The sequence below is a fragment of the Phasianus colchicus genome, chromosome 39 (assembly GCF_987193195.1).
Source record: "Phasianus colchicus chromosome 39, bPhaCol1.hap1.1, whole genome shotgun sequence".
NCBI lineage: Eukaryota > Metazoa > Chordata > Aves > Galliformes > Phasianidae > Phasianus > Phasianus colchicus.
In genome coordinates, this window is record NC_143474.1 from 2,011,970 (window position 1) to 2,039,230 (window position 27,261).

General features: G+C 59.1%; 1 protein-coding gene across 2 annotated transcripts; it reads right to left on the reverse strand.

Annotated features, from left to right (window-relative positions):
- Positions 1–577: 577 nt before the first annotated feature.
- MMP14 (matrix metallopeptidase 14) lies at positions 578–26,457 on the reverse strand. 2 transcript variants are annotated; one of them, XM_090130157.1, is made up of 10 exons: positions 26,367–26,457; positions 19,949–20,097; positions 18,222–18,344; positions 15,794–16,086; positions 13,052–13,213; positions 11,029–11,180; positions 8,431–8,569; positions 6,815–6,962; positions 4,053–4,168; positions 578–989 (listed from the first exon to the last, which is right to left on the reverse strand). In XM_090130157.1, the coding sequence occupies exons 1-10, from the start codon at positions 26,436–26,438 to the stop codon at positions 628–630; spliced, it is 1,716 nt and encodes a 571-aa protein (XP_089986283.1). In that variant the 5' UTR covers positions 26,439–26,457; the 3' UTR covers positions 578–627. The 2 variants fall into 2 exon arrangements, with proteins under 2 accessions (XP_089986283.1, XP_089986282.1); XM_090130156.1 differs by lacking the exons at positions 19,949–20,097; positions 26,367–26,457 and adding an exon at positions 19,698–19,806.
- Positions 26,458–27,261: the final 804 nt, after the last annotated feature.

Consider the following 27,261-nt stretch of genomic DNA (forward strand, 5'->3'; position numbering starts at 1 on the left):
GTGGGCGTGGTTGGGAAAGGCTGGGCGTGGCCTGGAAATTGTGGGCGTGGCTTGGGCGATGTGGGCGTGGCTTTCATAGGGGTGAACAGGGCCATGTCCGTGTGGGCGTGGCTTTAACACGAGTGGGCGTGGCCTGGGCTATTGTGGGCGTGGCTTGGGGCCGCGTAGGCGTGGCTTTGAAGGGGACGGTTTGGCCATGGCCGTATGGGCGTGGCTTTCCCAGGGGTGGGCGTGGCTTGAGACCGCGTGGGCGTGGCTTTCACGCGACTGGGCGTGGCCTGGGCTTTTGTGGGCGTGGCTTTAACAGGGGCGGGCATCGCCTCGGCCGTGTGGGCGTGGCCTGGTCGGGGTGGGCGTGGCCTTGGCCCCGTGGGCGTGGCTTTCACACGAGTGGGGGTGGCCTGGCAATCGTGGGCGTGGCTTTCACACGAGTGGGTGTGGTTTGGGAATCGTGGGCGTGGCTTGAGACCGTGTGGGCGTGGCCTGGTCGGGTTGGGCGTGGCCGTGGCCCCGTGGGCGTGGCCTGGGAATCGTGGGCGTGGCTTGTGACCGCGTGGGCGTGGCCTTGGCTTTTGTGGGCGTGGTTTTACCGGGGGTTGGGCGTGGCCTGGACGGGGTGGGCGTGGCTTAAACCCTCGGCAGGAGGGAGCGCTGACAACGCAGCAGTTTTTTGGGTGCCCCCCGGCGTCGGAACCACAGCAGGGCCGCCAGCAGCCCCCCGGCCCCACCCAGCAACGCGAGGGGCGTGGCTACGGCTCCAGGCCCCGCCCCCTCCCCGCCCACTTCGATCACGATCACTTCCGTTTCCCCTCCCCCTCCCCCGGTTTCCGGTGGGGATGAAGAAGGGGCGGGGCCTGGGCGGGGTGGTGGGCGGGGCTCCGGGCAGCCCAACCAATCGCGGAGCAGGGATTTGGGGTAACCCGGGGTGACGCGAAGCTGGCGGTTGTCGAACTGCCAATAGCGGGAGCCCTTCACAAAGTACGTGTAGGCTGAGGGTCGCGGGGTCATTAGGGGTCATTGGGGTCACGAGGGGTCATTTGGGGTCATCGGGGTCATTGGGGGTCATTGGGGTGATGGGGGGATATGGGGTCATTGGGGTCACGAGGGGTCATTAGGGGTCATTGGGGGATATGGGGTCATTAGGGGTTATTGGGGTCATTGGGGTCATTAGGGGTCATTGGGATGATGGGGGGATATGGGGTCATTAGGGGTCATTGGGGGATATGGGGTCATTAGGGGTTATTGGGGTCATTGGGGTCATTAGGGGTCATTGGGATGATGGGGGGATATGGGGTCATTAGGGGTTATTGGGGTACGAGGGGTCATTAGAGGTCATTGGGGTCATTAGGGGTCATTGGGGGCATTAGGGGTCATTGGGGTGATGGGGGGATATGGGGTCATTAGGGGTTATTGGGGTCACGAGGGGTCATTAGGGGTCATTGGGGGATATGGGGTCATTAGGGGTTATTGGGGTCATCGGGGTCATTAGGGGTCATTGGGGTGATGGGGGGATATGGGGTCATTAGGGGTCATTGGGGTCACGAGGGGTCATTAGGGGTCATTGGGGGCATTAGGGGTCATTGGGTCATTAGGGGTCATTGGGGTAATGGGGGGGATATGGGGTCATTAGGGGTTATTGGGGTCACAAGGGGTCATTTGGGGTCATTAGGGGTCATTGGGGTGACGGGGGGATATGGAGTCATTAGGGGTCATTGGGATCACGAGGGGTCATTTGGGGTCATCGGGGTCATTGGGGGTCATTGGGGTGATGGGGGATATGGGGTCATTAGGGGTTATTGGGGTCACGAGGGGTCATTTGGGGTCATTAGGGGTCATTGGGGTGATGAGGTGTCAGTAGGGGTCATTGGGGTCATTGGGGGTCATTGGGGTGATGGGGATATGGGGTCATTAAGGGTTATTGGGGTCACAAGGGGTCATTAGGGGTCATTGGGGTGATGGGGGGATATGGGGTCATTAGGGGTTATTGGAGTCACCAGGGGTCATTAGGGGTCATTGAGGTCATTGGGGGTCATTAGGGGATATGGGGTCATTAGGGGTCATTGGGGTCACGAGGGGTCACAGGTCGTTTGGGGTCATGGGGGGTCATTGGGGGTCATTAGGGTGATGGGGGGATTTGGGGTCATTAGGGGTTATTGGGGTCACGAGGGGTCATTAGGGATCATTAGGTGTCATTACGGGTCATTGGGGTCACGAGGGTCATTTGGGGTCATTGGGGTCATTAGGGGTCATTGGGGTGATGGAGGGATATGGGGTCATTAGGGGTCATTGGGGTCACGAGGGGTCATTAGCGGACATTGGGGTCATTAGGGGTCATTGGGGTCACGAGGGGAAAAAGGGTCGTTTGGGGTCATTGGGGTCATTGGGGTCACGGGAGGTTATGGGGGATATGGGGTCATTAAGGGTCATGGGGGATCGTGGGGTTATTTGGGGTCATGGGGGGATATGGGATTATTGGGTTCAGTGGGATCAGTGGGGTCAATAGGGGTCAATGGGGGTCAATGGGGTCAGTTGGGGAAATGGGGTCAGTGGGGTCGAGGTCAATGGGGGTCAATGGGGGTCAATGGGGGTCACAGTGGGGTCACAGTGGGGTCACAGTGGGGTCAATGGGGTCAGTGGGGTCAATGGGGTCAATGAGGTCAATGGGGTGAATGGGGGTCAGTTGGGGAAATGGGGGCAGTGGGGTCAGTAGGGGTCAATGAGGTCAATGGGGTGAATGGGGGTCACAGTGGGGTCAGTGGGGTCAATGGGGGTCAATGAGGTCAATGGGGTCAATGGGGTCAGTTGGGGAAATGGGGTCAGTGGGGTCAATGGGGTCAATGAGGTCAATGGGGTGAATGGGGGTCAGTTGGGGAAATGGGGGCAGTGGGGTCAATGGGGGTCAATGGGGTCAGTGGGGTCAATAGGAGTCAATGAGGTCAATGAGGTCAATAGGGTCAATGGGGTCAGTTGGGGAAATGGGATCAGTGGGGTCAATGAGGTCAATGGGGGTCAGTGGGGTCAATAGGATTCAGTGGGGTCAATGGGGTCAGTAGGGGTCAATGGGGTCAATGGGGGTCAGTGAGGTCAGTGGGGTCAGTGGGGCAAGAAGAAGACATCAGTTAGGATCCACAGCAACCTCACAGCCCTCCCGACCCCACAGACCCCCCCCAACCCCATATCCCCCCTACTGACCCTATATCCACCCCCCCGACCCCATATCCCCCCCCATGACCCCATAACCCACCTATATCCCTCCCAAACCCCATATCCCACCCCCCTGACCCCATATCCCCCCCTATATCCCCTTCCGACCCCATATCCCCCCCACTGACCCCATATCCCCCCTACATTCCTGCTCTGACCCCATATCCCCCCCCCATGACCCCATATCCCCCCTATATCCCCCCCTGACCCCACATCCCCTCCCACCAACCCCATACCCACCCCCCCAACCCCATATCCCCCCCACTGACCCCATAACCCCCCCCCCCCATACTCACCCCCCGACCCTATATCCCCCCCACTGACCCCATAACCCCCCCTCTGACCCCATACCCCTCCACCGACCCCATATCCATCCCCACTGACCCCATATCCTCCCCCACTGACCCCATATGCCCCCCTATATCCCCCTTGACCCCATAACCCCCCCTCCAACCCCATAACCCCCCCCGACCCCATAACCCCCTCCTTGACCCCATAACCCCCCCCTCGACCCCATAACCCGCCCAACTGACCCCATATCCCCCCTACTGACCCTATATCCTCTCCCCCGACCCCATATCCCCCCCCCGACCCCATAACCCCCCCCGACCCCATAACCCCCCCCATTGACCCCATAACCCCCCCCGACCCCATAACCCCCCCCCCCATACCGTCGTCCGACCCCATAACCCCCCCACCGACCCCATATCCCCCCCTATATCCCCCACTGACCCCATAAACCCCCCTCTGACCCCATAACCCCCCCGACCCCATAACCCCCCCAACCGACCCCATAACCCCCCCTTAACCCCATAACCCCCCCCGACCCCATAACCCCCCCCCCATACCGTCGTCCGACCCCATAAAAGCTCCGTGCGGGGATTCGGGGACGCCGCCCCACACCGCGATGCTTTTGGGGTAATCGGGGTCCACTGAGCCGCTCTCCTCATTCAGCCGGTAGTACCTATGGGGTCGGCGCTTATGGGGTCGGGCCTTATAGGGTCAGGGGCTTATAGGGTCGGGGTCTTATGGGGTCGGGAGATTAAGGGCTCGGGGTCTTATGGGGTCGGGGTCTTATGGGGTCGGGAGATTAAGGGGTCGGCGCTTATGGGGTCGGGGTCTTATGGGGTCGGGGGCTTATGGGGTCGGGGGATTATGGGGTTGGCGCTTATAGGGTCAGGGGCTTATAGGGTCGGGGTCTTATGGGGTCGGGAGATTAAGGGCTCGGGGTCTTATGGGGTCGGGGGATTATGGGGTCGGGGGATTATGGGGTCGGCGCTTATGGGGTCGGGGTCTTATGGGGTCGGGGGCTTATGGGGTCGGGGGATTATGGGGTTGGCGCTTATAGGGTCAGGGGCTTATAGGGTCGGGGTCTTATGGGGTCGGGAGATTAAGGGCTCGGGGTCTTATGGGGTCGGGGGATTATGGGGTCGGCGCTTATGGGGTTGGGGGATTATGGGGTCGGGGGATTATGGGGTCGGCGCTTATAGGGTCGGAGGGCTTATGGGGTCGGGGATTATGGGGTCGGGGGATTATGGGGTCGGCGCTTATAGGGTCGGGGGATTATGGGGTCGGGGTCTTATGGGGTCGGGGAATTATGGGGTCGGGGGATTATGGGGTCGGGAGATTTATGGGGTCGGCGCTTATAGGGTCGGGCCTTATAGGGTCAGGGGGCTTATGGGGTCAGGGGATTATGGGGTCGGGGGATTATGGGGTCAGGGGATTATGGGGTCAGGAGATTAAGGGGTCAGGGGCTTATGGGGTTGGGGCCTTTTGGGGTCAGAGGTCTTATAGGGGGTCGGGGTCTTATGGGGTCGGGGCCTTATAGGGCCAGGTCTTATAGGGTCGGGTCTTATAGGGTCGGGTCTTATAGGGTCAGGGGATTATAGGACCAGGTATTATAGGGTCGGGTCTTATAGGGTCGGGTCTTATAGGGTCAGGGGATTATAGGGCCAGGTCTTATAGGGTCGGGTCTTATAGGGTCAGGGGATTATAGGTCCAGGTCTTATAGGATCGGGTCTTATAGGGTCGGGGTCTTATAGGGCCAGGTCTTATAGGACCAGGTCTTATAGGGTCGGGTCTTATAGGGTCAGGGTCTTACAAGGTCGGGGTCTTATGGGGTCAGGGTCCTATAGGGCAGCGCTATGGGGTGAAGAGGTGACAGAAAAGCCCCAAAAGGTCCTGGAAGGTCCCAGAAAAGCCCCAAAAGATCCCAGAAGGTCTGAAAAAGGTCCTGGAAGATCCCGAAAGGCCCCAGAAGATCCCAAAAAAAGGTCCTGGAAGATCCCAAAAGGCCCCAGAAAAGCACAGAAGGTCCCGAAAGGTCCTGGAAGATCCCAAGAAAACCCAATGTATTGAAAGATCCTAAAAAAAAAAACCCTAAAAGGTCCTGGCAGATCCCTAAAGACCCCAAAAGGTCCTGGAAGGGCCCCAAAATCCCCTAAGAAGTTCCCAAAAAGGTCCTGGAAGGTCCCTAAGAAGTCCCCAAATGGCCCCAAAAGCTCCCAAAAAGATCCCAAAAGGTCCTGGAAGGTCCCTAATGACCCCTAAAGGTCCTGGAAGGTCCCTAAAGAACCCAAAGACCCCCCAGAAGGTCCTGGAAGGTCCCCAAGAACCACTAAGAAGATCCCAAAAGGTCCTGGAAGGTCCCTAAAGAAGCCCCCAAAAGGTCCTGGAAGATCCCATGAAAACCCAATGTACTGAAAGATTATAAAAAAAACCCCAATAGGTCCTGGAAGGTCCCTAAAGACCCCAAAAAGTCCTGGAAGGTCCCTAAAAAGGCCCCAAAAGACCCCAAAAAGATCCCATAGGGTCCCCCAAAGGTCCTGGCAGGTCCCCAAAGGCCCTGAAGGTCCTAGAAGGTTCATAAGAAGCCCCCTAAAGGCCCCAAAAGGTCCCTAAAAAGGCCCCAAAAGGTCCTGGAAGGTCCCTAAAAAGGCCACAAAAGACCCCCCAGAAGGTCCTGGAAGGTCCATAAAAGCCCCCAAAAAGCCCCAAAAAAGCCCCAAATACCCCAAAAAGACCCCAAAAAGACCCCATAGGATCCCCCAAAGGTCCTGGCAGGTCCCCAAAGACCCTGAAGGTCCTGGAAGGTTCATAAGAAGCACCCTAAAGGCCCCAAAAGGTCCCTAAAAAGGCCGCAAAAGACCCCAAAAGGTCCTGGAAGGTCCCTAAAAAAGCCCCAAAAGACCCCAAAAGGTCCTGGAAGGTCCATAAGAAGCCACCTAAAGGCCCCTAAAAAGGCCACAAAAGACCCCAAAAGGTCCTGGAAGGTCCATAAGAAGCCCCCTAAAGGCCCCAAAAGGCCCTGGAAGGTCTCTAAAAAAGCCCCAAAAGACCCCAAAAAGACCCCATAGGGTCCCCCAAAGGTCCTGGCAGGTCACAGCACCCACTTGTCGCCCCAGAAGAAGTAGGTGGTCCTGGAAGGTCCCTAAAAAGGCCCCAAAAGGTCCTGGAAGGTCCATAAGAAGCCCCCAAAAGACCCCAAAAGGTCCCCAAAAACACCCCAAAAGACCTGAAAAGGTCCTGGAAGGTCCCTAAAAAAGCCCCAAAAGACCCCAAAAAGACCCCATAGGGTCCCCCAAAGGTCCTGGCAGGTCACAGCACCCACTTGTCGCCCCGGAAGAAGTAGGTGGCCCCGCTGGGCAACCAGAGCAGGGCAGCATCCACACGGCTGGGCAGCCCCACTGCCAGGTCCTGTAAGGGGCGTGGATAACCGGGCTGCAGCACCGCCTCCGAGAACAGCCAGTGTCGGTCACCTGCAACCAGTACGGACCAGTATAAACCAGTATAAACCGGTATAGGCCAGTATAAAGCAGTATAAAGCAGTATGGATCAATAGGGACCAGTATGGATCTATATGGACCAGTATAAACCAGTATAGATCAACACAGACCAGTATGGACCAGTATAGATCTATACAAACCAGTATGGGCCAGTACGGACCAGTATAGACCACTATGGACCAGTATGGACCGATATAAACCAGTATAGACCAGTATAGGTCGATACAGACCAGTATAGATCTATACGGACCAGTATAAACCAGTGTAGACCAGTATAAACCAGTATAAACCAGTATAGACCAGTATAAAGCAGTATAAACCAGTATGGATCAATGGGAACCAGTATGGATCAATAGGGACCAGTATAAACCAGTATAGATCAATACTGACCAGTATGGACCAGTACAGACCAGTATAAACCAGTATAGATCAACCTGGACCAGTATGGACCAGTGTGGACCAGTATAAACCAGTATAGATCAACCTGGACCAATATGGACCAGTATAAACCAGCATGGACCGGTATGGGCCAGTATAAACCAGTATAGACCAGTATGGACCAGTATAGACCAGTATAAACCAGTATAGATCAATCTGGACCAGTATGGACCAGTATAAACCAGTGTAGATCAACCTGGACCAGCATGAACCAGTATAAACCAGTATAGACCAGTATGGACCAGTATGGACCAGTATAGACCAGTATAGATCAACCTGCACCAGTATGGACCAGTATAAACCAGTACAGATCAATCTGGATAGCCCCCCCCATCACCCCCCTATGATCACGTGACCCGGAGTGACCGGTGACCCCCCAATGACCCCGCGCCCTTTGACCTCTGACCCTGTGACCTCTGACCCTTGAAGGTGTCCCTATGACTGGGGTGACCCCACGTGACCCCACCACCCCTCTGTGACCCCCCAGTGACCTCTGGCCCCCTCGTGACCCCACACCCATTGACCTCTGACCCAGTGACCTCTGACCTTGTGACCTCTGACCCTTGGAGGACTCCCCACATCAGGAGGGACCCCACGTGACCCCACATGACCCCAAAACCCCATCACCCCTCCGTGACCCCCAGTGACCTGTGACCCCCTGTGACCCCACATCCTTTGACCTCTGACCCAGTGACCTCTGACCTCGTGACCTCTGACCCTTAAAGGACTCTCCATGTCAAGTATGACCCCATGTGACCCCACCTGACCCCAAAACCCCATCACCCCTCCGTGACCCCTCGTGACCCCTGTGACCCCGCGCCCTTTGACCTCTGACCCAGTGACCTCTGACCTCGTGACCTCTGACCCTTAAAGGACTCACCACATCAAGGATGACCCCACATGACCCCACATGACCCTAAAACCCCATCACCCCTCCATGAGCCCCAGTGACCTCCGGTGACCACAGCGACCCCCGTTGACCCCGCGCCCTTTGACCTCTGACCTTTGAAGAAGACGAACTTCCCGTCCTTCCTCTCGTAGGCGGCGCCGATGCTGTGGGGCAGCCCGGGCCAAAACTGACCAATGGGAAGCGGGGAGCCGGGCAGAACGCGGCGCTCGCGCAGCCGCCACAGCCAGCGCTCCTGTGGGGCGGGGGGGTAGGAGTGGGGCGCCCCATAGCTGCCCCATGGCTGCCCCATAGCTGCCCCATAGAGACCCCATAGCTGCCCCATAGCTGCCCCATGGCTGCCCCATAGCTGCCCCATAGAGACCCCATAGCTGCCCCATGGCTGCCCCATAGCTGCCCCATAGCTGCCCCATGGCTGCCCCATAGCCGCCCCATAGAGACCCCATAGCTGCCCCATAGCTGCCCCACAGAGACCCCATGGCTGACCCATAGCTGCCCCATAGATGCCCCATAGCTGCCCCATAGCTGCCCAATAGCCGCCCCATAGCTGCCCCATAGCCGCCCCATAGATACCCCGTAGCTGCCCCATAGCTGCCCCATAGCCACCCCATAGCTGCCCCATGGATGCCCTGTAGCTGCCCCATAGCTGCCCCATAGCTGCCCCATAGAGACCCCATGGCTGCCCCATAGCTGCCCCATGGATGCCCTGTAGCTGCCCCATAGCTGCCCCATAGAGACCCCGTAGCTGCCCCATAGCTGCCCCATAGCTGCCCCATAGAGACCCCGTAGCTGCCCCATAGCTGCCCCATAGCCACCCCATAGCTGCCCCATAGCCGCCCCATGGCTGCCCCATACCTGCCCCATAGAAACCCCATAGAAACCCCATAGCTGCCCCATAGCTGCCCACCCCATATCCCACCCCACACCCTATATCCCCCCCATATCCCACCCCACACCCCACATCCCACCCCACAGACCCCATATCCCACCCCATATCCCATATCCCACCCCACATCCCACCCCACAGACCCCAAATCCCACCCCACAGACCCCACATCCCCCCCCATATACCACCCCACAGACCCCATATCCCCCCCCACACCCCATATCCCACCCCATATCTCCATATCCCACCCCATATCCCACCCCACACCCCACATCCCACCCCACAGACCCAATATCCCACCCCATATCCCATATCTCACCCCACATCCCACCCCACACCCCATATCTCACCCCACACCCCACATCCCACCCCACAGACCCCATATCCCACCCCATATCCCATATCCCACCCCACATCCCATCCCACAGACCCCACATCCCACTCCACAGACCCCAAATCCCACCCCACAGACCCCACATCCCCCCCCATATACCACCCCACAGACCCCATATCCCCCCCCACACCCCATATCCCACCCCATATCTCCATATCCCACCCCATATCCCACCCCACACCCCACATCCCACCCCACAGACCCAATATCCCACCCCATATCCCATATCTCACCCCACATCCCACCCCACACCCCATATCTCACCCCACACCCCACATCCCACCCCACAGACCTCATATCCCACCCCATATCTCCATATCTCACCCCATATCCCATCCCACACCCCATATCCCACCCCATATCTCCATATCCCACCCCAAATCCCACCCCACACCCCATATCCCACCCCACAGCCCATATCCCACCCCACAGACCCCACATCCCACCCCACAGACCCCATATCCCACCCCACAGACCCCACATCCCACCCCATACCCCAGACCCCATATCCCACCCCAGACCCCACATCCCACCCCACAGACCCCAAATCCCACCCCACAGACCCCATATCCCATATCCCACCCCACATCCCACCCCACAGACCCCACATCTCACCCCATATCCCACCCCACACCCCACATCCCACCCCACAGACCCCATATCCCACCCCATATCTCCATATCTCACCCCATATCCCACCCCACACCCCATATCTCACCCCACACCCCACATCCCACCCCACAGACCCCACATCTCACCCCATATCCCACCCCATATCCCATATCTCACCCCATACCCCACATCCCACCCCACAGACCCCATATCCCATATCCCACCCCATATCCCACCCCACACCCCATATCTCACCCCACACCCCACATCCCACCCCACAGACCCCAAATCCCACCCCATATCCCACCCCACAGACCCCATATCCCCCCCCACACCCCATATCCCACCCCATATCCCATATCTCACCCCATATCCCACCCCACACCCCATATCTCACCCCATACCCCAAATCCTACCCCACAGACCCCACATCTCACCCCATATCCCACCCCACACCCCATATCTCACCCCACACCCCACATCCCACCCCACAGACCCCATATCCCACCCCATATCTCCATATCTCACCCCACATCCCACCCCACAGACCCCATATCTCACCCCACACCCCACATCCCACCCCACACCCCATATCCCACCCCATACCCCAAATCCCACCCCACAGACCCCACATCTCACCCCATATCCCACCCCACAGACCCCATATCTCACCCCACACCCCACATCCCACCCCACAGACCCCAAATCCCACCCCACAGACCCCATATCCCATATCCCACCCCACATCCCACCCCAGACCCCAAATCCCACCCCACAGACCCCAACCCCCCCCCCAACCCACCTTAAAGACGAACATCTCCCCCCTGAGCACAGCGACGGTGTCGAATCCCCCGTCGCAGATATTGGGGCCGTAGGGGGGGCCGGGGGGGGCATCGGGGTCTTGGGGCAGAGCTGTGCCACGGGGGTCCGGGGGGGCGACGCTGGGATTCGGCCCTATAAACGAGGGGGGGGGATATGGGGTCAGATGGGGCGGATATGGGGGGATATGGGGTGATATGGGGGGCTATGGGGTCAGATGGGGGGATATGGGGTCAGATGGGGGGATATGAGGTCAGATGGGGGGCTATGGGGGGATATGGGGGGCTATGGGGTCAGATGGGGGGATATGGGGTCAGATGGGGGGATATGAGGTCAGATGGGGGGCTATGGGGGGATATGGGGGGCTATGGGGTCAGATGGGGGGATATGGGGTCAGATGGGGTCAGATGGGGGGCTATAGGGTGATATGGGGTCATATGGGGGGGATATGGGGGGATATGGGGTGATATGGGGGGCTATGGGGTCAGATGGGCGGATATGGGGGGATATGGAGTGATATGGGGGGCTATGGGGGGCTATGGGGTCAGATGGGCGGATATGGGGGGATATGGGGTGATATGGGGTCATATTGGGGGCTATGGGGCCAGATGGGGGGGCTATGGGGGGATATGGGGGGCTATGGGGTCAGATGGGGGGATATGGGGTCAGATGGGGGGCTATGGGGGGATATGGGGTGATATGGGGTGATATGGGGTGATGTCGGGTCATATTGGGGGCTATGGGGTCAGATGGGGGGGCTATGGGGTCAGATATGGGGGCTATGGGGGGCTATAGGGTCAGATGGGGCGATATGGGGGGCTATGGGGGTCCGGGGGGGCGACACTGGGATTCGGCCCTATAAACGAGGGGGGGGGGGATATGGGGTCAGATGGGGGGGCTACAGGGTGATATGGGGGGCTATGGGGTCAGATGGGGGATATGGGGTCAGATGGGGCGGATATGGGGGGATATGGGGTCAAATGGGAGGGATATGGGGTCAGATGGGGGGGATATGGGGGGCTATACGGTCAGATGGGGGGCTACGGGGTGATATGGGGGGCTATGGGGTGATATGGGGTCAAATGGGGGAGATATGGGGGGCTATGGGGTAGTTATAGGGTCTCTATGGGGCAGCTATGGGGTCGCTATGGAGCAGCTATGGGGCCGCTATGGGGCAGCTATGGGGCAGCCATGGGGCAGCTATGGGGCCGCTATTGGGCAGCTATGGGGCAGCCATGGGGTCTCTATGGGGCAGCCCTGGGGCAGCTATGGGGCAGCTGTGGGGTCTCTATGGGGCAGCTATGGGGCGGCTGTGGGGCAGCCATGGGGCAGCCATGGGGTATCTATGGGGCAGCCATGGGGCAGCCATGGGGCAGCCATGGGGCGGCTATGGGGCAGCTATGGGGCAGCTATGGGGCAGCCATGGGGCAGCTATGGGGCGGCTATGGGGCAGCCATGGGGCCGCTATGGGGCAGCTATTGGGCAGCTACAGGGCATCCATGGGGCAGCCATGGGGCAGCTATGGGGCGGCTATGGGGCAGCTATGGGGCAGCTATGGGGCGGCTATGGGGTCTCTATGGGGCAGCTATGGGGCAGCCATGGGGCGGCTATGGGGCAGCTATGGGGCAGCCATGGGGTCTCTGTGGGGCAGCTATGGGGCGGCTATGGGGCAGCTATGGGGCAGCTATGGGGCAGCTATGGGGTATCTATGGGGCAGTCATGGGGCAGCCATGGGGCAGCCATGGGGCGGCTATGGGGCGGCTATGGGGCAGCTATGGGGCGGCTATGGGGCAGCCATAGGGCAGCTATGGGGCGGCTATGGGGCAGCTATGGGGCAGCCATGGGGCAGCCATGGAGCAGCTATGGGGTCTCTATGGGGTCTCTATGGGGCAGCCATAGGGCATCTATGGGGCGGCTATGGGGCAGCTATGGGGCGGCTATGGGGCAGCTATGGGGCGGCTATGGGGCGGCTATGGGGCAGCTATGGGGCGGCTATGGGGCAGCACCGTAGAGCTGCTGGATGCCCCTGCGGTCGTCGTCGGGCAGGCGGAAGTCGGCGGTGTCCATCCATTGGTAGAAGGGCGCCATGACGGCCGACGGGTCGCTGGAATGTTCCAGGCCCAGGGCGTGGCCCAGCTCGTGCAGCGCCACCAGGAACAGGTCGTGACCTTGGGGGGGTCAACAGGGGTCACGGGGGTCAGGGTGGGGTCAGGCAGGGGTCAGGCAGGGGTCACGGTGGGGGTGGGGTCGGTGGGGGGTAATGGGGTGAATAGGGGTTAGATGGGGGGCAATGGGGGTCAATGAGGGTCAGGTGGGGTCAATGGGGGTCAATAGGGGTCAATGGGGGTCAATGGGGGTCAGGTGGGGTCAATAGGGGTCAATGGGGTCAGCCAGGGGTCAGCGAGGGGTCGCGGTGGGGGTGGGGACGGTGGGGGGTAATGGGGGGTTATGGGGGGTTATGGAGGTCAGGTGGGGTCAATAGGGGTCAATGGGGGTCAGGTGGGGTCAGGTGGGGTCAACAGGGGTCAGGGGGGTCAGATAGGGGTCAGCCATGGGTCAGCGAGGGGTCGCGGTGGGGGTGGGGTCGGTGGGGGGTAATGGGGGTAATGGGGGGGGATGGGGGGTTATGGGGGTCAATGGGGGTCAATAGGGGTCAATGGGGGTCAATAGGGGTCAATAGGGTCAGGCGGGGTCAGCCAGGGGTCAGCCATGGGTCAGCGAGGGGTCGTGGTGGGGTCGGTGGGGGGCAATGGGGGGTCAGGTGGGGTCAGGTGGGGTCAATAGGGGTCAGTGGGGTCAGACGGGGGTCAGCCAGGGGTCAGTGGGGGGGCAATAGGGGGCAATGGAGGACAATGGGGTCCCTATGGGTCCCAATGGGTCCCTATGGGTCCTACCCCTCTCTATGGGTCCCTATGGGTCCAATGCTACTCTATGGGTCCCCATGCGTCTCTATGGGTCCCAATGGGTCCCAATGGGTCCCTGTGGGTCCAATGCCTCTCTATGGGTCCCAATGGGTCCCAATGCGTCCCTATGGGTGTCTATGGGTCCAATGCTTCTCTATGGGTCCCAATGGGTCCCAATGGGTCCAACCCCTCTCTATGGGTCCCAATGGGTCCCAATGCGTCCCTATGGGTGTCTATGGGTCCAATGCTTCTCTATGGGTCCCAATGGGTCCCTATGGGTCCAATGCTTCTCTATGGGTCCCAATGGGTCCCAATGGGTCCAATGCCTCTCTATGGGTCCCAATGGGTCCCAATGCGTCCCTATGGGTCCAACCCCACTCTATGGGTCCCTATGGGTCCCAATGGGTCCCTATGGGTCCAACCCCTCTCTATGGGTCCCAATGGGTCCAACCCCTCTCTATGTGTCCCAATGGGTCCCAATGGGTCCCTATGGGTCCAATGCTTCTCTATGGGTCCCTATGGGTCCAATGGTACTCTATGGGTCCCCATGCGTCTCTATGGGTCCCAATGGGTCCCAATGGGTCCAACCCCTCTCTATGGGTCTCTATGGGTCCCTATGGCTCCAATGCCTCTCTATGGGTCCCAATGGGTCCCAATGGGTCCAATGCTACTCTATGGGTCCCTATGGGTCCAATGCTACTCTATGGGTCCCTATGGGTCCAACCCCTCTCTATGGGTCCCAATGGGTCCCAATGGGTCCCTATGGGTCCAACCCCTCCCTATGGGTCCCAATGGGTCCCAATGGGTCCCTATGGGTCCAACCCCTCCCTATGGGTCCCAATGGGTCCCTATGGGTCCAACCCCTCCCTATGTGTCCCAATGGGTCCAACCCCTCCCTGTGTGTCCCAATGGGTCCCTATGGGTCCAACCCCTCTCTATGTGTCCCTATGGGTCCCTATGGGTCCCTATGGGTCCGTACCGCTCAGCTCATCGTTGCGGGCCGCCCAAGGCTCAGCCCCATGGCAGTGCGTGTCCCCCCCGATGTGGGGGCCGGGGAAATAAGCGTGGGCCAGGAAGCCCCCCTCCCCACTGGGTCCCTGTGGGTCCCGATGGGTCCAGTGCTTCTCTATGGGTCCCTATGGGTCCCTATGGGTCTCTATGGGTCCCTATGGGTCCAATGCTACTCTATGGGTCCCTATGGGTCCCTATGGGTCTCTATGGATCCAATGCTTCTCTATGGGTCCCTATGGGTCCCTATGGGTCCAACCCCTCTCTATTGGTCCCAATGGGACCCTATGAGTCCCTATGCGTCTCTATGGGTCCCAATGGGTCCCTATGGGTCCAACCCCTCTCTATGGGTCCCAATGGGTCCGAATGGGTCCAATGCCTCTCTATGGGTCCCTATGCGTCCCTATGGGTCCCTATGGGTCCAATGCTTCTCTATGGGTCCCTATGGGTCCCTGTGGGTCCCTATGGGTCCAATGCTTCTCTATAGGTCCCAATGGGTCCCAATGGGTCCAATGCCTCTCTATGGGTCCCAATAGGTCCCTATGGGTCCAACCCCTCTCTATGGGTCCCAATGGGTCCCAATGGGTCCCTATGGGTCCAACCCCTCTCTATGGGTCCCTATGGGTCCCTATGGGTCCAACCCCTCTCTATGGGTCCCTATGGGTCCCAATGGGTCCCTATGGGTCCAACCCCTCCCTATGGGTCCCAATGGGTCCCTATGGGTCCAATGCTTCTCTATGGGTCCCAATGGGTCCCTATGGGTCCAATGCTTCTCTATGGGTCCCAATGGGTCCCTATGGCTCCAACCCCTCCCTATGGGTCCCTATGGGTCCGTACCGCTCAGGTCATCGTTGCGGGCCGTCCAAGGCTCAGCCCCATCGAAGTGCGTGTCCCCCCCGATGTGGGGGCCGGGGAAATAAGCGTGGGCCAGGAAGCCCCCCTCCCCATCGAAGGGGGAGCTGTCGCCATGGAAACCCTCGGCGAAGAAGAGGACGATGTCGGCGGGGGGGGAGGAACCCGGAGCCACCTCCCGAAATCTCAACGGGGTGACGGAAGCCCAGACCCCAAAAGCTCGACGGATGGACGAACGGGTGGCAGCCTCCCCGATTTTGGGGGTGTGGTTCTGGATGCTTTGGGGGGGGGACAGAGAGAGAGGGAAATGGGGGGGTTATGGGGTGATGGGACCCCAGTGCAACCCTATGGGGGGTTATGGGGTGATGGGGGGGGTTATGGGGTGATGGGAACCCCTGTTTGGGGTTATGGGGTGATGGGAGCCCCAATGCAACCCTATTTGGGGTTATGGGGTGATGGGACCCCAGTGCAACCCTATGGGGGGTTATGGGGTGATGTGGGGGGTTATGGGGTGATGGGAACCCCTGTTTGGGGTTATGGGGTGATGGGACCCCAGTGCAACCCTATGGGGGGATATGGGGTGATGGGGGGGGGTTATGGGGTGATGGGACCCCAGTGCAACCCCATGGGGGGTTATGGGGTGATGGGAACCCCAGGTCCAACCTGTTTGGGGTTATGGGGTGATGGGACCCCAATGCAGCCTTATTGGGGGTTATGGGGTGATGGGACAAACCCCATATCCCCCCCAAACCCCCATATCCCCCCCAAACCCCCATATCTCCCCCATATCCCCCCATATCCCCCTCCCAGACCCCCATATCTCCCTCATATCCCCCCAATATCCCCCACAAACCCCCATATCTCCCCCATATCCCCCCCATATCGCCCCATATCTCCCCCCCACAAACCCCCATATCCCCCCATATCCCCCTCCCAGACCCCCATATCTCCCTCCCAGACCCCCATATCTCCCCAATATCCCCCATCTCTCCCCCCCAAGACCCCATATCCCCCCCATATCCCCCCCATATCTCCCCCCCAGACCCCCATATCTCCCCCATATCCCCCCATATCCCCCCCAGACCCCCATATGTCCCCCATATCCCCCCCAAACCCCCATATCTCCCCCATATCCCCCCCATATCCCCCTCCAGACCCCCGCATCTCCCCCATCTCTCCCCCCTAAGACCCCCATTTCTCCCCCCCAGACCCCCAGACCCCCCCCAGACCCCCATATGTCCCCCATATCCCCCCCATCTCCCCCCCAGACCCCCATATTCACCCCCATATCCCCCCATCTCCCCCCCAGACCCCCATATCTCCCCCATATCCCCCCATCTCTCCCCCCCAAGACCCCCATTTCTCCCCCCCAGACCCCCAGACCCCCCCCAGACCCCCATATGTCCCCCATATCCCCCCCATCTCCCCCCCAGACCCCCATATTCACCCCCATATCCCCCCATCTCCCCCCCAGACCCCCATATGTCCCCCATATCCCCCCCATCTCCCCCTCAGACCCCCATATTCCCCCATATCCCCCCCAGCCCCCATATCTCCCCCATATCCCCCCCATCTCCCCCCCAGACCCCCATATTCACCCCCATATCCCCCCATATCCCCCCCCAAACCCCATATCTCCCCCATATCCCCCCCATCTCCCCCTCAGACCCCCATATTCCCCCATATCCCCCCCAGCCCCCTTTATCTCCCCCATATCCCCCCCATCTCCCCCCCAGACCCCCATATTCACCCCCATATCCCCCCAATATCCCCCCCAGACCCCCATATCCCGCCCCCAAACCCCCATATCTCCCCCATATCCCCCCCATCTCCCCCCCAGACCCCCATATCCCCCCCATATCCCCCCCAGACCCCCATATCCCCCTCCCAGACCCCCATATCTCCCCCATATCCCCCATCTCTCCCCCCCAAACCCCCTTATCTCCCCCATATCTCCCCCATATCCCCCATCTCTGCCCCCCAAGACCCCCATTTCTCCCCCCCAGACCCCCAGACCCCCCCCAGACCCCCATATGTCCCCCATATCCCCCCCATCTCCCCCCCAGACCCCCATATTCACCCCATATCCCCCCCATCTCCCCCATATCTCCCCCATATCCCCCCATCTCCCCCCCAGACCCCCATATCCCCCCCATATCCCCCCCATCTCCCCCCACAGACCCCCATATCCCCCCCATATCCCCCCCATCTCCCCCCCAGACCCCCATATTCACCCCCATATCCCCCCATATCCCCCCCAAACCCCCATATCGCCCCATATCTCCCCCCCAGACCCCCATATCCCCCCCATCTCCCCCCCAAACCCCCATATCTCCCCCATATCCCCCCCATCTCCCCCCCAGACCCCCATATCCCCCCCCCCAACCCCCCCGAGCCCCCCATGTCCCCCCACCAGAAGGTGATGTCTCTCTGCTCCCACTTGGAGCCCTGGATGGCGTAACGCCGTCTCCTGACGTTGGCTTTCACCTCCGCCCCAAAACGATCCGGGACCCCACAGCGAGGGCGTTTCATGGCCCTGTGGGGGGGTGGGAGAGAGGGGGGGTCGGGGGGGGGCTGTGGGACCCCCGCCCCATAAGTTTGGGGGTGGTTTTGGGGGGGAAAAGTGTGAGGATGGGGGTGTGGAGGAGCGATGGAGGGGCTTGGAGGACTGACTACAGCCACACTGGAGGACTGACAGCCGCACTGGGGGGGGTGGGAGGGAGGGGGGGGTCGGGGTGGGGGCTGTGGGACCCCCAAGCCAAAGATCAACGACCAACGACCCCCCCTGGAGGACTAAAAACCCCACTGGAGGACCAAAAACCCCCACTGGAGAACCAACGACCCCCATTGGAGGACTAAAAACCCCACTGGAGGACTAAAAACCCCCACTGGAGGACCAACGACCCCCACTGGAGGACTAAAAACCCCACTGGAGGACTGACACCCCCACTGGAGGACCAACGACCCCCACTGGAGGACCAAAAACCCCACTGGAGGACTGACACCCCCACTGGAGGACCAACGACCCCCACTGGAGGACCAAAAACCCCCACTGGAGGACCAACGACCCCCATTGGAGGACTAAAAACCCCACTGGAGGACTGACACCCCCACTGGAGGACCAATGACCCCCACTGGAGGACCAAACCCCCCCCCCCCCCCGGAGGACCAAAATTAATTACCCCCCCCAACTAATTACCCCTCCCCAACTAATTACCCCCCCCCAACTAACTACCCCCCCAACTAATTACCCCCCCCAATTAATTAACATCCCCCCCCAACTACCCTCCCTCCCCCCAACTAATTACCCCCCCCAACTAATTACCCCCCCAACTAATTACCGCCCCCAACTAATTACACCCCCCCAACTAATTACCCCCCCAACTAACTACCCTCCCCCCCCCAACTAATTACCCCCCCCAACTAACTACCCTCCCCCCCCCAATTAATTACCCCCCCAATTAATTAACACCCCCTCCCAACTAATTACCCCCCAACTAATTACCCCTTCAACTAATTACCCCCCCAACTAATCACCCCCCCAACTAATTACCACCCCCCGCAACTACCCTCCCCCCCCAACTAATTACCCTCCCCCCCAACTAATTACCCCCCCCAACTAATTACCACCCCCCCCAACTAACTACCCTCCCCCCCCTCCCAACTAATTACCAACCCCCCCAACTAATTACCCCCCCAACTAATTACCCCCCCAACTAATTACCCCCCCCAACTAACTACCCTCCCCCCCCCCCCCCAACTAATTACCCCCCCCCAAGGATCCATTCCAACTAATTAACCCCCCCCCCAACTAATTACCCCCCCCAATCCCCCCCACCCCCCCCCCCGCAGGCGGACTTCCGCCAGGCGGCGCTGTGACCCCGCGCACCTCAACGTTTCCGGGTCGGCACTTCCGGTTACTCGCAGCCCGTAAAACCTCTGCATGGCGGCCAGCGCCGCGGACACCGAATGGGCGGAAGTCGGGGGGTGGGCGACCCCCCCCAACTAATTACCCCCCCCAACTAATTACCACCCCCCCAACTAACTACCCTCCCCCCCCCCCAACTAATTATCCCCCCCAATCCCACCCCCCCCCCCCGCAGGCGGACTTCCGCCAGGCGGCGCTGTGACCCCGCGCACCTCAACGTTTCCGGGTCGGCACTTCCGGTTACTCGCAGCCCGTAAAACCTCTGCATGGCGGCCAGCGCCGCGGACACCGAATGGGCGGAAGTCGGGGGGTGGGCGCGGAGGTCACCGGGGGGCAGATAACCGTACTGCTGCAGCCACGCCTGCCGCGTATTATGGGATGGCGGTGGGTTATTGGGGTCATATGGGGGGTTATGGGGTCATATGGGGGGATATGGGGGGATATAGGGGGATATGGGGGGGCTATGGGGTCATATGGGGGGATATGGGGGGATATGGGGTCATATGGGGGGGCTATGGGGTCATATGGGGTCAAATGGGGCGGCTATGGGGTCCTATGGGGGGGCTATGGGGTCATATGGGGTGATATTGGGGTCCTATGGGGTCATATGGGGGGCTATGGGGTGATATGGGGTCATATGGGGTCAAACGGGGGGGCTATGGGGTCATATGGGGGGATATGGGGTGATATGGGGTCATATGGGGGCTTATGGGGTGATATGGGGGGCTATAGGGGGCAATGGGGTGATATGGGGGGTTATGGGGTGATATGGGGTGATATGGGGGGGCTATGGGGTGATATGGGGTCCTATGGGGTCCTATGGGGTGATATGGGGGGGCTATGGGGTGATATGGGGGGGTTATGGGGTCATATGGGGGGGCTATGGGGTCATATGGGGTGATATTGGGGTCCTATGGGGTGATATGGGGTCATATGGGGTCATATGGGGTCATATGGGGGGGCTATGGGGTCATATGGGGGGATATGGGGCGGCTATGGGATCCTATGGGGTCAAATGGGGGGGCTATGGGGTCCTATGGGGGGCTATGGTGTGATATGGGGGACTATGGGGCAGATAACCGTACTGCTGCAGCCACGCCTGCCGCGTATTATGGGATGGCGGTGGGTTATTGGGGTCATATGGGGGGATATGGGGGGATATGGGGGGATATGGGGTCATATGGGGTCCTATGGGGGGCTATGGGGTGATATGGGGGGCTATGGGGCAGATAACCGTACTGCTGCAGCCACGCCTGCCGCGTATTATGGGATGGCGGTCGGTTATTGGGGTCATATGGGGTGATATGGGGTCATATGGGGTGATATGGGGTGATATGGGGGGGTTATGGGGTCATATGGGAGGATATGGGGCGGCTATGGGGTCCTATGGGGGGGCTATGGGGTGATATGGGGTCATATGGGGTCAAACGGGGGGGCTATGGGGTCATATGGGGGGATATGGGGTCATATGGGGTCATATGGGGGGTTATGGGGTCATATGGGGGGATATGGGGCGATATGGGGTCATATGGGGTCATATGGGGGGATATGGGGGGGCTATGGGGTGATATGGGGGGGCTATGGGGTCATATGGGGGGATATGGGGTGATATGGGGTCCTATGGGGGGGATATGGGGTGATATGGGGTCATATGGGGTGATATGGGGTCATATGGGGGGGTTATGGGGTCATATGGGAGGATATGGGGCGGCTATGGGGTCCTATGGGGGGGCTATGGGGTGATATGGGGTCATATGGGGGGATATGGGGTCATTTGGGGGGATATGGGGTGATATGGGGGGCTATGGGGTGATATGGGGTCATATGGGGTCATATGGGGGGATATGGGGGGATATGGGGTCATATGGGGTCCTATGGGGGGATATGGGGTGATATGGGGGGCTATGGGGCAGATAACCGTACTGCTGCAGCCACGCCTGCCGCGTATTATGGGATGGCGGTGGGTTATGGGGTCATATGGGGGTTATGGGGTGATATGGGGGGGCTATGGGGTGATATGGGGTCCTATGGGGTCATATGGGGGGGCTATGGGGTGATATGGGGGGATATGGGGTCATATGGGGGGGCTATGGGGTCATATGGGGTGATATTGGGGTCCTATGGGGTCATATGGGGGGGCTATGGGGGGCTATGGGGTCATATGGGGTCATATGGGGGGATATGGGGTGATATGGGGGGATATGGGGTCATATGGGGGGATATGGGGTCTCTACGGGGCAGCTATGGGGCATCTATGGGGCAGCTATGGGATATCTATAGGGTAGCTATGGGGCAGCTATGGGGCGGTAATGGGGCCTCTATGGGGCATCTATGGGGCAGCTATGGGGCAGCCATGGGATATCTATAGGGCAGCTATGGGGCAGCTATGGGGTCTCTATGGGGCAGCTATGGGGCGGCTATGGGGCAGCCATGGGGTCTCTATGGGTCTCTATGGGGCAGCCATGGGGCAGCTATGGGGCAGCTATGGGGTCTCTATGGGGTCCCTAAGGGGCAGCTATGGGGCATCTTAGGGCATCTATGGGGCAGCCATGGGGTCTCTATGGGGTCTCTATAGGGCAGCTATGGGGTGATATGGGGTCACTATGGGGTCCCTATGGGGCAGCCATGGGGTTCGTATGGGGTCCCTATGGGGCAGCTATGGGGCGGCTATGCGGTCTCTATGGGGCAGCTATGGGGCAGCGATGGGATATCTATAGGGCAGCTATGGGTCCCTATGGGTCCCTATGGGGCAGCTATGGGGCAGCTGTGGGGTCTCTATGGGGCAACTATGGGGCAGCTATGGGTCTCTATGTGGTCTCTATGGGGCAGCTATGGGGCAGCTATGGGGTCTCTATGGGGCAGCTATGGGGCAGCCATGGGGTCCCTATGGGTCCCTATGGGGCAGCTATGGGGCAGCTATAGGGCAGCCATGGGTCCCTATGGGTCGCTATGGGGCAGCCATGGGTCCCTATGGGGCAGCTATGGGGCAGCTATGGGGCAGCTATGGGTCGCTATGGGGCAGCCGCCCCCTCCCTCCCCTGCGTTCGTTTTTGAGGCGAAAAGCCGCCATTTTGGGGCCGTTTTGGGGCGGCGCCGCGTGGCGCTGCGGGCACGTGATGCGGCACGGGACCGGGGGGGGGGGGGGGGAGGGGGAGATTGGGGCGAAAAATGGGGATTTTGGGCAAAATGGGGCCGGGGGGGGGGGGGGGGGGAAGGGTTTGTGGGGCAGCACGGATCTATGGGGCAGAATCTATGGGGCAGCACGGATCTATGGGGCAGAATCTATGGGGCAGCACGGATCTGTGGAGCAGAATTTATGGGGCAGCAGGGATCTATGGGGCAGAAATCTATGGGGCAGAAGCTATGGGGCAGCACAGATTTATGGGGAAGAATCTATGGGGCAGCACGGATCTATGGGGCAGAATCTATGGGGCAGCAGGGATCTATGGGGCAGAATCTATGGGACAGAAGCTATGGGGCAGCACAGATTTATGGGGAAGAATCTATGGGGCAGCACGGATCTATGGGGCAGAATCTATGGGGCAGCAGGGATCTATGGGGTAGATCAGATCTATGGGGCAGAAATCTATGGGGCAGCACGGATCTATGGGTCAGAAATCTATGGGGCAGCCCAGATCTATGGGGAAGCACGGATCTATGGGGCAGATGATACCTATGTGAAGGCACAGATCTATGGGGCACCAGGGATCTATGGGGCAGAATCTATGGGGCAGCACGGATCTATGGGGCAGCAGAGATCAATGGGGCAGCGATCTATGGGGCACCAGGGATCTATGGGGCAGAATCTATGGGGCAGCACGGATCTATGGGGCAGCAGAGATCAATGGGGCAGCGATCTATGGGGCAGCATGGATCTATGGGGCAGAATCTATGGGGTAGCACAGATCTGTGGGGCTGCACGGATCTATGGGGCAGAATCTATGGGGCAGCAGGGATCTATGGGGCAGAATCTATGGGGCAGCACAGATTTATGGGGAAGAAATCTATGGGGCAGCATGGATCTATGGGGCAGAATCTATGGGGCAGCACGGATCTATGGGGCAGCAGAGGTCTATTGGGCAGATGAGATCTATGGGGCAGCACAGATCTATGGGGCAGAATCTATGGGGTAGCATGGATCTGTGGGGAAGAAATCTATGGGGCAGCATGGATCTTTGGGGCCGAATCTTTGGGGCAGAATTTATGGGGCAGCAAGGATCTATGGGGCAGCAGAGATCAATGGGGCAGAATCTATGGGGCAGAAATCTATGGGGAGAAATCCATGGGGCAGCACAAATCTATGGGGTAGATCAGATCTATGGGGCAGAAATCTATGGGGCAGAAATCCATGGGGCAGCAGGGATCTATGGGGCAGCACAGATCTATGGGGCAGAAATCTATGGGGCAGCACGGATCTATGGGGCAGCATCGATCTATGGGGTGAATCTATGGGGCAGCACAGATCTATGGGGCAGCACAGATCTATGGGGCAGCATGGATCTATGGGGCACAATCTATGGGGCAGAAATCAATGGGGAGAAATCCATGGGGCAGCACAGATCTATGGGGCAGCATCGATCTATGGAGTGAATCTATGGGGCAGCACGGATCTATGGGGCAGCAGCGATCTATGGGGCAGCACAGATCTATGGGGCAGCACAGATCAATGGGGCAGCACGGATCTATGGGGCAGCAGGGACCTATGGGGCAGAATCTATGGGGAGAAATCCATGGGGCAGCACAGATCTATGGGGTAGATCAGATCTATGGGGCAGAATCTATGGGGCAGAATCTATGGGGCAGATCAGATCTATGGGGCAGAAATCTATGGGGCAGCAGGGATCTATGGGGCAGAATCTATGGGGCAGCAGGGGGGTTAATTAGTGGGGGAGTAATTGGGGAGGGGGTAATTAGCAGGGGTTAATTAGGAGGGGATAATTAGGAGGAGGTAATTAGGAGGGGGTAATTAGCAGGGGTTAATTAGGAGGGAGTAATTAGGAGGGAGTAATTAGCAGGGGTTAATTAGCAGGGGTTAATTAACGGGGATTCGAGGGAGGGGGTAATTAGAGGCAGAGTTAATTAGCAGCAGGGATAATTAATCAATTAATTAGCAGTGCTCAGGGGTTGATTTTGGGGGGGTAATTAGCAGGGAGGTTAATTAGCGGGGGGGTAATTAGTGAGGGGGGTTAATTGGGAGGCGGGTTAATGAGTTAATTAGGGGCATTTGGAGGGGGGTAATTAGCGAGAGGTGTTAATTGCGGAGTGTGGAGAGGGGGGGTTAATTAGGTTAATTAGTATGTTAATGAAAGGAGGCTGCAGGGTAATGAAGGATTCAAGAAGTTCATTAGGGGTCTGCGGGTTAATTAAGGGGGGTGAAGATTAATTAAGGGGGATTGAGGTTAATTAAGGAGGATTAATTAAGGGGGCTGAAGATTAATTAAGGGGGATTGAGGTTAATTAAGGGGTCTGCGGGTTAATTAAGGGGATTAATTAAGGGATCTGAGGGTTAATTAAGAGGCCTGCATGCTAATTAAGGGGCTGGCCAAGTTAATTAAAGGATCCGTTGGTTAAATAAGAGGCCTGCATGCTAATTAAGAGCTGTATGTTAATAAAGATCCGTGTGTGTGTGTTAATTAAGGGCCCCAATTAGCAAGGCTGTGTTAATTAGGGGCCCTACAGAGTTAATTAAGGGGGGCTGGGAGGGTCCAAAGTTAATTAGCGGGCTCCAAAACTTCATTAAGACACCTGGAAGTTAATTAGCGGGCTCCAAAAAGTTCATTAGCGGGGCTCTGAAGTTCATTAAGTCCCCTTCAAGTTAATTACCGGGGTCCAGAAGTTCATTAAGTGGCCTTCAAGTTAATTAGTGGGCTCCCAAAGTTAATTAAGTCCCCATTATGTTAATTAGCGGGCTCCCAAAGTTCATTAGTGGGGCTCCGAAGTTCATTAAGTCCCCTTCAAGTTAATTAGCGGGATCCAGAAGTTCATTAGCAGGGCTCCAAAATTAATTAAGTCCCCATGAAGTTAATTAGCGGGCTCCGGAAGTTCATTAAGTCCCCATGGAGTTAATTAACGGCCTCCCAAAGTTAATTAGCGGCCTCCAGAAGTTCATTAGCGGGGCCCAGAAGTTCATTAAGCTCCCATTATGTTAATTAACGGCCTCCAAAAGTTAATTAGCGGGCTCCAGAAGTTCACTAGCGATCTCTGGAAGTTCATTAAGACCCCACGGAGTTAATTAGCGGGCTCCAGAAGTTCATTAAGTCCCCATGGAGTTAATTAACGGCCTCCAAAAGTTAATTACCGGGCTCCAGAAGTTAATTAGCAATCTCCCGAAGTTAATTAAGCCCCCATTACGTTAATTAACGGCCTCCCAAGGTTAATTACCGCGCTCCAGAAGTTCATTAGCAGGGCCCAGAAGTTCATTAAGCCCCCATTACGTTAATTACCGTCCTCCCAAAGCTAATTAAGGACCGGGGGGGGGGCCGGCATTTAAAGAATGTCGGCCCGCCGTTAATGAACATCCCGTTAATTAAGGCGGTAAGGAAGGGGGGGGGGTGGCGGTACAGGGGGGTCCCCGCGCGGGGGGGGGGGCGGGGGGTCGTGTGACGTCACGGCGGTGACGTCATCGCTCACCTCGGGCCGGAAGGAAGCGGCGGGGGGGGGGGAGGCGCAGCAAAGGAACAGCAGCAGCAGGACGGCAGCCATGGCGGCGGGGGGCGGGGCTTAGCCGGGCGGGTGGGCGGGGCTTAGGTGAGTGGGTGGGCGGGGCTTGAGGAGGGGAGTGGGGGGCGGGGTGAGGCGGCCAATAGGGTGGAGGGAGGGCGGGGATAAGGGAGGAGCGGCGGCCAATAGAGGAGGGGGGGGAGGTGGAGGGGCGGGGCTTGGGGCGGAGCGGCGGCCAATTGGGGGACGTGGCAGGGAGAGGGGCGGGGCTATGAGGACAGCGGGGCATAACAAAGAAGAGGGCGGGGCTTGGAGGGTGGGCGGGGCTTTGGGGGGAGCGGCGGCCAATAGGGGGACGTGGCAGGGAGAGGGCGGGGCTTCGAAGGAGGCGGGGCTAGCAAATAAGCAGAGCATAACAAAGAAGAGGGCGTGGCTTGGAGGGTGGGCGTGGCTTTGTGCGGAGCGGCGGCCAATAGCGGCGGGGTGGGGGGGGCGTGGCTTGCTGTGGGGCGTGGCTTTGTGCGGAGCGGCGGCCAATTGGGGGACGTGGCAGGGAGAGGGGCGGGGCTCCGGTGGGTGGGCGTGGCTTAGCGAGCTGCAGAGCATAACAAAGAAGAGGGCGGGGCTTAGCGGGTGGGCGTGGCTAGGGATAAAGCGGCGGCCAATAGCGGCGGGGTGGGAGGTGGGGGGGCGGGGCTTGGGGCGGAGCGGCGGCCAATAGCAGAGGGGGGGAGATGGAGGGCGTGGCTTGGTGGGGTGGGCGGGGCTTTGGGAGGAGCGGCGTCCAATTGGGGGACGTGGCAGGGAGAGCGGCGGGGCTTGGAGGGTAGCAGAGCATAACAAAGGAGAGGGCGGGGCTTGGAGA

What these genes read in the sequence shown, in the direction of transcription:
- MMP14 (XM_090130157.1), bottom strand. Translation starts at nt 26,438, where the DNA reads ATGGCTGCCGTCCTGCTGCTGCTGTTCCTTTGCTGCGCCTCCCCCCCC. An exon ending in CCGCTTCCTTCCGGCCCGAG is followed by an intron (nt 20,098 to 26,366) that starts GTGAGCGATGAC and finishes AATACGCGGCAG; the next exon opens with GCGTGGCTGCAGCAGTACGG. An exon ending in GGGCATCCAGCAGCTCTACG is followed by an intron (nt 11,181 to 13,051) that starts GTGCTGCCCCAT and finishes CCTCGTTTATAG; the next exon opens with GGCCGAATCCCAGCGTCGCC.